Source organism: Cottoperca gobio, chromosome 21 (genome assembly GCF_900634415.1).
Source record: "Cottoperca gobio chromosome 21, fCotGob3.1, whole genome shotgun sequence".
Classification (NCBI taxonomy): Eukaryota; Metazoa; Chordata; class Actinopteri; order Perciformes; family Bovichtidae; genus Cottoperca; species Cottoperca gobio.
Genome location: NC_041375.1, coordinates 16,731,841 through 16,744,839, shown reverse-complemented (window position 1 = coordinate 16,744,839; position 12,999 = coordinate 16,731,841). Strand labels below are relative to the sequence as shown.

Here is a 12,999-nt window from a genome sequence, read left to right as displayed (position 1 = left end):
CTGTGACTGCTTCTTCTCTCACAGCTTCTCCAGCAGATGATCTCCCATCGATCACACTGCATTTGCTTCAGAAAAGGCACTTTCTAGTCTGGAGCATTGTTTTGGTGCAACATTTCAGTAGTAACTGAATTAAGAATATACTTTGCTTCTCACCACATTAATATAAGTATCACCACCATAGAATCAAAGTGTAAAATGGAACAGAAAACAATCTCTGTCATTGATTCGTATGCCCAGTATGTCTCAGTAAAAAGTTAAAGTCGCAATTGTGACCAGCTCTGGTCTGCTTTATTGGACACAATGTAAACACATATATTGCTGGCTCATGTCTTTGGGAAAAGGGATAAATAAAAATTGTGCTGTGCCGTGAGTTGCCGATGCCCTCAAGTCCGGCACCACACATTATTGGCTGAATGCACTTTCATTGTTAGCATTTCTATGGAAGTCAGCAAGTTTCTCCAAATAAACTGTAAATTGGCACTGATACAGTTCTGTATTTTCTACCATTTAGGTATTATGTCAAACTAAAACACATGAACACATAATCTAGTGTTAGAGCATAGCTTTAGGCACAGGTGAAAGCTTGTTGGCATTGCGATGTTGTCAAAGTAATGCTTCTCTCTCCTGTCTTTCATTCACACAGACATGCAGAAACACATCATGACAAATAAACTTTTCCTTACCGTTTTACAAATGTTTACACCTCATATATATATATATATATATATATATATATATATATATATATATATATATATATATACAGTATATATATATATACAGTATATATATATATATATATATATATATATATATATTTATACATATACAGTATAAATATATACATATACAGTATATATATATACATATACAGTATATATATATGTACACACACTTATATATATCTAATTTATATTACTTTATTTTATATTTATGTTATATTTTACCCCCTACGTTAACTTGCACTATTGCTTTTGTATTGTATTGTATTGTTTAAAGTCTTATTTTGTTTGCTGTAAGATTTTATCAGCTTTTCTATTACCCCAGGTCCTATCTTTCAAACTGAAAAATGTGAACGATGTGAGGGTGACCCATGAGAGTTGCAAAGGGTTTGTGAAAACTGTTATGAAAACAAAAGTGTTTTTCAAGTAAATGTCTTAGCACAGCTTTGGGATAGCTCGTTTCTTTATTGGATCTGCACCGAGCTAAGTCTTATGCAGATGAGGTTTTGTGTCTGTTTTTCTTTTAGCTGGTATGGTATCAAGTCTGATTTCTACCTGAAGCTGTCTGTGATCCTGAGCAAGTCATACTTTAGTAGCTGAGTCGGGATTATTTCCCACTAATAGCCTTGTATCAAAGCTGGCCTTTGGCAAGTCATTCAGAATGAAGAGGGCTGTGAGGTTGAAACAAAGAAACTTGTCCCAGCATAACCTCACTGTACTAACCCGTTCCCTGTCCTTTATTTGTCCGGAGCCAACAGAAGGATGCATAACTTTACTTTGCATTGAGCCATGGCACCAGATGTTTAACATGCATACAGAGCAGCGGATCCTGCTCACATTAACATATTAATAACAAAACAAGAAGCAGATTCAATACATAGTAATGCTATAAAAAAAATGTAAAGCTGAGTTTTAATCAGAGAGGTTTACAGTGATACTCAGTGATTTATTAACACCTATACTAGCTGTCATTATAAATCGCAATCACTTCATGTCACTCCCATGTCTGCAATCAAATGGAATCAACTATCTTATTATCACTCATGATGACAACATATTTAAATTGTACCTTCTTCCAGCTGAGATCTGCTCACATGTTCATGCATATCTGCCATTAAATAGGAGGAATAACTGATGTATGTATGGACTGCAAATACAAATAGCATTGGTAACCTTTTCCACATCCTTCACCAGGGTTAAGTAGTTGTCCTTTGTTGTGTAATAATTATGTTTCTGTTCAAGTCCCTGTATGGATGTTTATATTCATTTTCTTATTTAGGAGCCAGTCTTTCATGCATCTGTTTCAATTGTTACCTGTTCATAAAATGTGATGAACACCTCCATGTGTGCCTATCAAAACCCTTCAATTTCTCTAATGGCTCCACATCCATATAAGTTCTTTGTCACTGAGAAATAGCTCTCTGATTCGGTGTTTATACCTAAACTTCACAATTGTGCATGTTCCCCCAACCCAACAGTCAGTTCTAAAGTTCTAGTTTTTTTTGACACACTTATGATTGTTCTTGCAGAAGCACACATTTAGGAAGGAGGACTATTATAGGGAGGATGCAATCAACAAAAATAACACTTGTGTTCCCCTTTAAGCAAAATTATAACATGACTTTAGAAATACCCGCAATAGTTATTTTTTTGGTCTATATGAAAACATGAGGATATATTTTAAAAACTTATGAGTCAGCCTGGAGAATTCAGTGTCCAAGTTCCAGCGCATACCAGCAAAGGTAGGCCAACTCTCAGAAGTATCTATCAGTGTACCTGGCCAAAGAGACTCACAGCATATGTGCTCTGCCATCTGCTGTGTCCCATGGTTCCCCCCGACAAACTTTTTATGGGTTCACACACACTTGAAGCCAGACTCAAACCTAATGAGACTAGCGTTCCTAGTGTGAGTGCAGTTTCTTATCCTTGTAAAGTCACTTCATCACCTAAAAGATAACTATAAGGGCATCCGAATTCTGGCATATATTTTAAAAGGTATAGTCCAACACTTGCTAATATCTTTTAGTTGGGGGTTTGTCACAGCTCTTTACACAACAAAGCATCCCCTCTCTCTTTCCAGAATTATATTTCAAGTTTCTGACCAATGAATTACGCTCACTTAGGCATGTCATTTATATAACCAAATGCATTTTTGCTTGGTCATAAATCATCTTAGTTCTTTAGGATTTATCCACCTTATTTCAGCAAAGACAGTCACTTGTTTGAGGAAAAACAGGTAAACCTACATGAGAGCAAGTGGAATAAAGTCATTTTATTACAATCTTTCAATTTTGCTTTGCTCCTTGTGGTCAGGTGATGTTTGCTTTGGTAAGTCTAACCAAGAAAAAAGCTTTCCAAGTCTAATCTTATGCCAGATGGGCAACAGAATCGACCTTCCACCACTCGTTTCAACTCCAAAAATACGGTGCTGCTCATTTCTGTTATTATATAGACAGCTTCTACACAACTTCTTTAGAGCTTCTAGCTGATGGGCTAGAGCGATTCTCAGAGGACGGTTTTCCTGCTAAATATCATGTTGCAAAATCTGAGCTAAAGTGATTTAGACTGGCCTCTGTGAGACTACAGCTATTTTAGTCACATGATTGACTCCTTAGCACGGACACAAACATAAAGCAGCATGAACTTTTAAAAGCTTGCCGAGAGGAAGCGAAATTAAGGACGCTGTCTAACGGTGATGTCTCAAGACGTACACATTTCCAGGCCAACTATAAGTGAATGAACAAATGCATGACAAATGAATGAATTACTTTGTCTAACTGCAAGGAAGTAAGTGGGTGGATATATCCGTATGAATAAATTAACATGCAAATTATTGTCTGGCTTCATGCACATCACATCTAGAAATGATACCCTGTAAGGATCTCATTCGATCTGATATTTAAACTGAAAACAGGCTAAGATTGCTCAGTCATTTCACCTTGTTAAAAATAAATCAAGAGGTCATCTAGAGGTTGCTTTAAATCACTCATCACTCAGCCTATTCACTCAATGTTGTGTGCTTTTAGACATCCAAGGCAGTTAATGTACAAGGTTTCCGTTTCACCCCTCTATAGCTGAAACATGTCCTCTAACTAAAGGATAACCAGACATTTGGCAAAAAGTACCATGCTCATATCCTCAGGAACTACAGCACGGGGATGGAATTCAACGCATATGAAAATCAGCATGGACATATACATGTGTGTATTCCACAGTCTTTCTTTTACACTTTTAATAATGTCTCCTGAGGGTTTTGTGTACAGAATAGCCAAGTTTCTCGCTCAAGTTAGAACTTGCATCAATCAAAATTGAATGACATTATTCCTATCACATTTTGGGTCATGTCAGAAGTCATAATGAAAGGCATGCTCGTGTTTTAAATAACTAGGGGATGCTGATACAGAGGAGTATGTCCTTGGGTGAATGAGGACAGGTTCAAGAGGAAATGAATTCTCACTGACATAAAACAGTCTACAATAAAAGCAGCACAGTACAATGGTATGATGGCATTCTTCATCCTCAGGAGAGTCAGCGTGAAGGGAGAAAGGACAGGAATAAAGATGTTGGAACAGTTTCATGCTCCTAGCAAATGTGACAATATTTTCTTTTTTTTGAATATGTCAAGATATTCCACTGCAACATGCCATGTGCAATGCTGTGTATATGATAAAACAGCCTGAGTGTTGACTCAACGGTCCGCTGCTTCATATTGAAATATTTTTAAATTTACGATAAAGAAATCTCTTTGAGGAGAGGAAATATAAAACGCACAACTCGCCTCTTTCACTGCAGAAGAAACATTTTAAGAGGCTTTGAAAAAGTTGTTGCGGAGAAATAGGTTTTCTAGACAATATATTTATACATGCAAGTTAATCGTTCCCGGGAACTGAAGCTGCATTTACTACTTTGGGTTCAAAGATGAAAAGTACAGAGGAGATGACCAGACAAGTTAAAGGGGACTCCGTGAACACATTCCAAGACGAATCCTTTACTCAATTAATAGGAAACTATTTTGTATAATTGACTAATTGTCATTTTCAGTCAAAACGATTTTCTTTGTCATATGATAGTAAACTTTTAGTTTTGGACTGTTGGTCAAATGTTACCTTGGGCTCTGGGAAAATTGTGATGATCTTCTGACATGTTACAGACCAAAACAAATAATTGAGAAAGCAATCAGCAGAACAATTATTAATAAATATGTTTAACTTTCAGCCCTGCATCACATTGTACAGTGAAGCAATTCCCTTCATGTAAAACAACACACAAAGACTAGATTTCTCCTCGTATAAATCTTTGCCAAGAAGATAAATATACAACAAAAAAGTACAATATGTTTAACCCCGAAGGTTATAGCTATGGAATATTCATGTGACCCTATACCCTTCTGCAAGGTGCACCAATATCATTACAGCTAAGATTAATGCATGGATTTCCCTAACACCATGTGCAGCACATTTAGGAATGACAAGCACTGCCTATGCAGCATATGTAGCACTATGTATGTCTGTGATATTTATTGAGGAGTGTGTAATAAAAAGCCAAGTGGAGGCATGACAAGGCTGTTGCGGATATTCGATCCACATGGGCAGCACGCCTAGAAGCCCCTGAGAATAAGACGTGAGCAGGCAAGCCACTCTCTTCTGCGTCAAACTGCTAAGTGGAGCATGGCAGAGGACTGCACTACAGGCAGCAGCTGGTGGCTGTTTGGAGACCTCGAGGGCCTTGAGACCTGCACTGATCATTACCTTTCACTCAGCATTTACAGCTTAGTTTACAGACTCCGGCCTATATTAGCCCTGCTACCTTGTTACAGTGCAAGTGTCCTATAGTGAGCAGGCTGCTTAAGTGAGAGGGAGAGGACACAACACACAGCTCCCCACGGCGACTCGCTGAAACACACCACACCGAAGCGTCCTCAGGAGCAGTGTAAAGGCAGGAATCATATCCAGTTGCACATCGTGTCTAGTCAGACATTGTCAACAAGACAGGAGTGGCAGACGTGTGGCTAAAGATAGATCCAACAACAGCGATGAGGCATTCGAGGGGGCTTTGTTTCATGATGGCTAGATTTTGACAGGCAGATGAGGAGTCGGAGAAAGTTACCAGCTATACGTCACAGTCAAAAGTCTAAATTTGATCCTCGTGTCAATGAAAAGACGCACATTGATCCTGAGGATTGTTTTCTGAAAAGTCAGAGATGGCTTGAAAAAGAGACACTGACATTTTGTGAACTACTGGAAAATGTGTGTAGACAATTCTAAAAATAAATAAATAAACAGAATCAGAAAGGTAGTCATGGATATCAGATATCAGGTAAGGGATTTGTGCCAAATATGTCTAAATAATAAAGGCAGTCATCTGATAATCTGACGCATACAGAACAAGAGAACTCTGGTGGCATTTTATGAGTTGCCGGTGAGAAGAAATAGGAGGGTCAATCTCACAATGTATCCAAGGTTCAATGTTCATTTAAAGCTTGGGAGTATGTGAACAGAATGATGTCCCGTACTTCAATGGAATTTGGTTGAAAGATATTATAATAAGATGTAAAACAGAACACACCACAAGGAGGATAATGCTTCTGTTTCTGTAACAAATCAGGCACGTAGTGTGCAGTATGTCTCGTCTATACTGGTCAAAAGTTTTAAAAAAGAGTTTAAAAGAAAATAGGATCAGTGACTAGAGGAAATGTGTTTATGCCAGCTTGTTAAATGAGGAATGAAAAAGCTCTTTCTCAGTGGCTCCAGGTTAGAATTTAATTGGACAGTTGTTGACAGGAACAAATACATCAAAATAACATCTATTCAATCTCTTGTTGACAACAGGAGCACTCATTCTTTCACATTTTAAATGATTCTTAAGCCATGAAATACCAATTGCCATGCTGTCCCAGGAGAATCACTTTAATCCATTTTCCTTGTTTTTCAAAGTAGATTTATCTCAAATGAGTTTGACAAACATTATTTCTTTATGGCTGCATTCACAACATAATTCCTTCAGTAACCTATATGATAACAGCTGTTTGTTAACGGTATAAACAAGGCACGTGAGGCTTACAATATTTGGTCAAGCTTCAATAACCCAGTATCTCTTTCATGTTCTTTTGTTTCCATCCTTAATGTATTCAGAAAAAGCAAGCTTTGTTGCTATATTGAAACAAATGAAAGTCAACGTAAAACATCTGAATAATGATTTCCTTATGCACTGTAAATTAGGAAAACAAACAGCAGTTAATAACTGCCTGCTAAAATCCCATTTGGTTTTAAAATGTGTAGTTTCAGCAACACAAGTTGGACATAAACCCTGCTAAAGGCCACAAACAGAATAAACAGAAAGCTCGGGTCACAGACAGGATTAAGGTTTAGAAATATTATTCAGAAACTACTTTTAGGGTTTTAAAGAAAATTCATGAGTTGCCCTCCTATTCTAATGAAACCCAGATACATCAACATTCACAGCATCTTCCTTTTGGGAGCTGGAACAGAGCATCGGTGCATAGTCTGCAGGTTCCAGACTGACAGACAGAATGAAATCATTTGGGTTTTGCACTGTTGGTCAGACAAAATAAGCTAATTGCAATGAAAGCGATCATGCAAGAGGTCAGCTTCTATATTGCATTTGAAGAAAGCAAATGGACCGTAGAAAATATACCAGTAACAGACATGTGAATATCTGCTGATGATGAATTGAAGCCAACATGTAATAAAAGGAACTGATACTGCACTACAAACATGGAAAAGACATGCATTACCAACCGTATAAATACACCTGTTCCCATCATGTATGTAAAGAAATATAATGAAGTCCAGTCCAGATAAGGTCAACTGCACATTACCTTTACAATGATTTGCTTTAAAGTCCATGAAAACGTTCACATTTCTCAATAACATTATATTCATACGCAACAATAAAGTTAAAGTTAGGGGAAACAACATTCTTATTAATTATTTAGACTTTTCAACACTCAAAAACTGTGTAGGTGGATCAGATTTGATTTCACAGCGCTGGCAACATATGCAAACAATAAGAATAGTAAGGGCAAAACCACAAATACAGAAAAAGATGTAGTAAAATGTGAAGTAAAGATAGCAAGAAATGACTGAGAAAATATATTTTACAGGGTCTTTAATGCAGAACTATTCAATTGGATAGCATTAAATCATACAGGTGTACCTAATGCACCTCTGCACAAAACATTATTTAATGGTAAAGCTAAATTGTATTTCATGAATTTAAACCCCACAGGTACAAAATTATCTATGCTTTAATACGCTTTAAGTGTTGAGTGTTGCTCTGCCTTCAATGCTGCATCCCTAAAACACTTGTGGGACACAATGTTTCCTACAGCTCTTAGAGGGAACACCTACAGAGATAACCCATCATGAGGCCATTCTGGCATTCATGAGTATGATTGATGACACTGAGATGGAGGCAGCGTTTGAGAAATCCCCTCTACCGCGGGAAAAATGATGATTGTTTGGATTCTTCCTCTCTGATAGTGCCCCCCTCTGCTTCTCAGTAGGACACATCCATATTACATTATATAGCAGAATGCAGCCTCAAATACCGGTGCTACCATATAGGCTACAAACTCAAACGATAAACCCAATCCCAAAAGACAAATCATCTGCACTTTTATCACAAATATTTAAATGTTTGCAAACGTGTAAACACACCCCAAAGCCCTCACACGCTGCGATCCCTCTAAGGGCCTCACTCCCGGGTTTATCTCCACACGTGTGAGTGGCAGTAAGGTCACAATAATCTGACGATACATCACATCAACAGTGGTGTATGCTGCGAGGGCTAACAAAGTCACCTGGCCATTCCCTCTGCAGGCACTCCCATTTAGCTCTTATTAATCCTCTCCATCCCATTACATGACAGGAGAGAACCTGTGCACATTACACGCTTCAACAAAGCTCATTTGCCACGTTGTGCAGGCAGCCATGGATCACATAAAATATCTGCACCGTTATTTCTGTCCCATCTCAATCTCCTGGCTGGGAGTAAACAGAGCTGGCCATCAATAGACTGAGAAGTTCAATTGAATCCAGCAGTCTGCAGTGTGACTCACTTTCCATATCTTGCCATCTTGTCTCAGACGTTGGGTGACAGCTGGGGCAAGACTGCAGAGTGAAGGTCTGATTTTTTAACCAGAGCAAAGAAGTGGATTTAAAAAGGCTGAAATGTAGAATTAAACAGATGCGTCTGCAGTGGAGAGGGAGATGCTCAGGGCAGTTTTAGATATGCAAACACATGACTTTTAGAGCAATCCACAAGTTCATGCTCTCGTGGTTTAAAATGCCAGCACCATGTAGCTATTGACAGCTTTCAGCCGGGCCTGGTCTGCAGGCAGAAGCATTGCCTAAGTCTTGTGGAATTACTGTACCAACTGAGCCTTTGGGCTTTGGATCATAAAAACATTTCTGTCAATAATACTGACCACTGCTGTCATTCCACCTGACCTGCTCCTTCTGTTTGACCAAACACAACAGCAAAAATGTGGCATTGTAAGCTTTTCATTTTGAGCTTCATGAAAAACGCAGTGATGCAATGGTTGAGCAGTGCAAAGGTGCTGAGCACTATATCCCTGAAATAATACTGTTATTTTGCCATTATGTTACGGTTGTAATGAGTGCTTCATACAAGGCCAAACACATACAGTATGATCATAATGTGAAAGGCAACAACAATGAATAAAAAAAGGCAAAAAGCTCAACACAAATAGCAGACATTAACATAAATGTGATTCAGAATTTAACAGTAGTGTAATGGGATTAACTTCAATTCAAACAGATAATGCAAGTCAAACAATGTGGGATTTACTGTATGTTACATTGTAAGAGAAAGATAGTGGTTTCTATCTAATATAATGTCTAATATGGTCTCTAGTGTAATGACATCTTATCAAAAGCAGCAGGAGCACACAGACACATCCCTCTGTCAATACAATTTGATATTGGCGTCTCAGATAACCAAAGAGATTTCACGAAATCAAACAACAAAGAGAAGCCATTTAACATGAAGGATGTGGAAGCTGGGAAAGCATCATTTGCAGAGGTGGACCAGTAACATGAAGGTTGACGTTTCTGCCAAATCATCAGTGAGTTAATAGAGTGTGATGGCAGCTGTAAGGCTGACAGAAACAATAAGCTATAAGGGAAGCTTTAAGAGCCGTTCTACATCGAGTCCCACAAGGACCAACTAATCTACAAGTAGCCTGCTGGAATACTAACTCACGAGTAAGGTCGTCACTGAAGAAGCTCCCGGTCTGCCACATGGTCACCCTCAGTGCCACCTCCTAAACAGCTAATATTACAAACCTTGCTACTAATTTGTGTCTTCAGAGTTTATGTTGTAATCCTAACAATATAGCACAATGAAGTGTACTCCTTTTGTCCTACATGCACTTTTTAACTATACAGTAACTTTGACTATGTACTTAAGTGTGCTTAAAGTACTGAGTGCACTCTAATTTGAGAAAGTACACACTTAAATGATCATTCAAAGCAAGACGTGCTTGATTTATCCAACAATTAAACTACTAAACATGAGCAACTACTCTATTCTTAATGGATACCATTGGAAACAGTACAGAAAGATAAAGTACCATCCATGATAATACACCAGCTCAACATTATATTAATCTCCAGAGTTTGAACAGTGAAGATTTATTTCTGCTTCTGCTACTTTTTGATCTGAGAGTGTTATGCCTTTAAATTAACTTTGAATTACAGATATTTCCACCTTTACTTTAGTCAAGATTTGGCTCAGCTCGATTATTGTTTGCATGAGTGAGAGGCAATAAGTCGCAAGCCTGAAGGGCATGCCCATCACTGTGTGAATTTGCTGAGGTGTTGGTAATGCGTTGTCTCTCCGGCAGACACGTAAGGTTATGACTCATTCAAAGACCACATCAAAAGACGTTTATTCAGGGTGACAACGTTCGGAGATGAGAGAGATTGAATTTTTCACTCATTTGGGAGATTAGTTGTGATGTCAGAGACATGGATCCAAAGGATTTAATCAGTTAGTTATTCAACTCATCTCTGAACAGGTGTGCATGTTATCAAATATGCAGCCTTTTTACGTGTGCCAGATTTCCTGCTTTATAGAGAGAATGATTGGCCCTGAAGCACAACAATGATGACCTGGAGAGACAACTCAGCTGGGGTAATTACTTTTCTACAGCCGCAGACATATTAACATGATAACAAGAATATGACTTTTCCTGATCAAGTGAAATCACAGAATACTATTCAGGAATTGATTTACTGATGTATAAAATATTAGTGCAGTAAAACATTGTTTTTGACTTTACATGCGCCATTTCATTAAAAAATCATCTGAATTCCTAAAACAGAATGTATTTATACCCACTTACAGCAACATCATGTGTTTAGATTTTATTTTATTTAATGTTTTTTTCATTTCCAAGCCAGTACATTACATTACATCTGTGTCGTTTGCATGTATTATCTCTGTCCATGTCTCACGCTAAATGTGACATTCAATAACTGCTCCAAAGAGTAGTGGCTGAAATGATGTAGTTGACTCATGATTAAGGACTGCTACTGAAGCACTGCAAGAGCCAGCAGTTCCACTTCACCTTATCACTTAATTTTCGCAGGACAGGAGTTAATCTGCACAGTTGATCATTCATTATCTCTGCTTGGTTAGCACAGTCGCAGACCTCTACTGGACACATATATTACCCACAGCTGCCTGGGGGACTCACTCTTTACATATTCAGTATTGATGCGGATGATAGGGTATTGTTATCGCAGCATGAATATATAATTAGTAAACCAGCTCTTAACTGAGTTCAGGCTTTTTAGATGAGGAGTTTTCATGATTACAGCAGGCCCGTCACCTCACTGATGCAGGCTGCAGGAGGCTGCGCCCGCTGTTGGTGTCCAGCCAGTCAGGTCAATTAGGACTATTTTGGTAAATATGGTGAGTGTATCCCCTGAGTGCGGTTTAAAACTTTGGTCACTTTGACTCCCAGCAACTTAGTGAGTGACAGGTGGTTGAGGTGCTGTTTAAAAGATTCGTCTAATGCAGCCACAGGCTCCCCCTGCAGCATTCTACCAAAGACCCACAGTAATACTGTCGGAAAATACTTTGCATCATAAAAGTTGCAGTGGGATATTCGGGGATTTTTTTTAACTTTTCCATCTAGAGCTTAACATTAAATACAAAAGGGTTTATTACACGAAAGCCTGTGTTTACTCCCGAGGGTATTTGTAATGCTCTGTTTGGCAGGTCATGAGTCTAAATTCGTGAGACGGTTGGCACTTACCTGGGATCTCCTGAAGAGGAACATGTGCGAAGCTGAAGCCTTTCCCGATACAAGCCTCCCTAACCTCGCTGCAGTTCCGTGCCTTAAAATCTGCTCTTGCTGCAATAGACAGCACAGAAAAAGTGCAAATGATGGTTCCTAGTCTCAGCATTGTTCACTTCTGTGGAGATCCTTATTGTTAAAGGTTCTCTGCAGTATCCTTGCTGGTAAAAACTCCCCTGCAGTAGATCCGCAGGTACTTAATGACTGGTCGTTTAATGGTTACAAATCAACTATTAGTGTCTACCAACACATTTCCCAAAGCAAAACGGGTTTATATCGTAACCAAGAATGCTAATAGTTTTTTTTTTGTTCTTCTTTTAAGTCCCCCGGTGCTGCAGAAAAAGAAGACTCCGAGCGTCACATGAATCCATGCAGTGCGTTTCCCGGTGTGTTGACTCAACTTCGCTGAGCAGACGAAGCCCCCGATTGCTGTGTTGAAGTGGAAATGCTGTGTGGAGGGGAGCGCTCTGTGTTCACATCAGATGCACTGGCGAGGCAAAGAGGGACACAAAATATGGAGTGGAGTCCAGACTCATCCATTTTAGTGGGGGCGGCAGGTCGGCACCTATAACAGGAATGTAGTGGAAATAAATAAATAAATAAGAAGAGATACATACAGTAGGTAGGAATGTGATAGGTGTATGTGTTGTGGAATGTAATAAAAAAGCAGTCATTTTTTTGAAGTGTTATCAGCTACGGTATACACAACATATGTCTACAGCGTTAAATGAGATTAATCCCTGTGGGAATATTTGAGGATATTATGCAATAAAGTACTTGACACTTGTAAATCCTTATTGCTATGTTTCAGTTGTTTTTATTGTAATATATGAGCGTGTTTTAACAATATATTTGAATATTTGTGAAATGTAAAATGTGATGTATTTGCCTTCTAAATATGATTTGAAACACCTAACCATCCTTTAT

At 38.5% G+C, this 12,999-nt stretch overlaps 1 protein-coding gene across 2 annotated transcripts in view; it reads right to left on the bottom strand.

Moving 5' to 3' along the window:
• The window catches only part of LOC115026771 (glypican-6-like), an 88,323-nt gene extending 75,698 nt beyond the window's left edge, over window positions 1-12,625 (bottom strand). The window contains exon 1 of one of the 2 annotated variants that reach the window (XM_029459730.1): window positions 12,031-12,625. In XM_029459730.1, the coding sequence (XP_029315590.1) occupies window positions 12,031-12,181 (151 nt within the window). In that variant the 5' untranslated portion in view covers window positions 12,182-12,625. The remainder of the gene's footprint in view (window positions 1-12,030) is intronic. The other variant, XM_029459729.1, reaches the window with a different exon arrangement.
• Window positions 12,626-12,999: the final 374 nt, after the last annotated feature.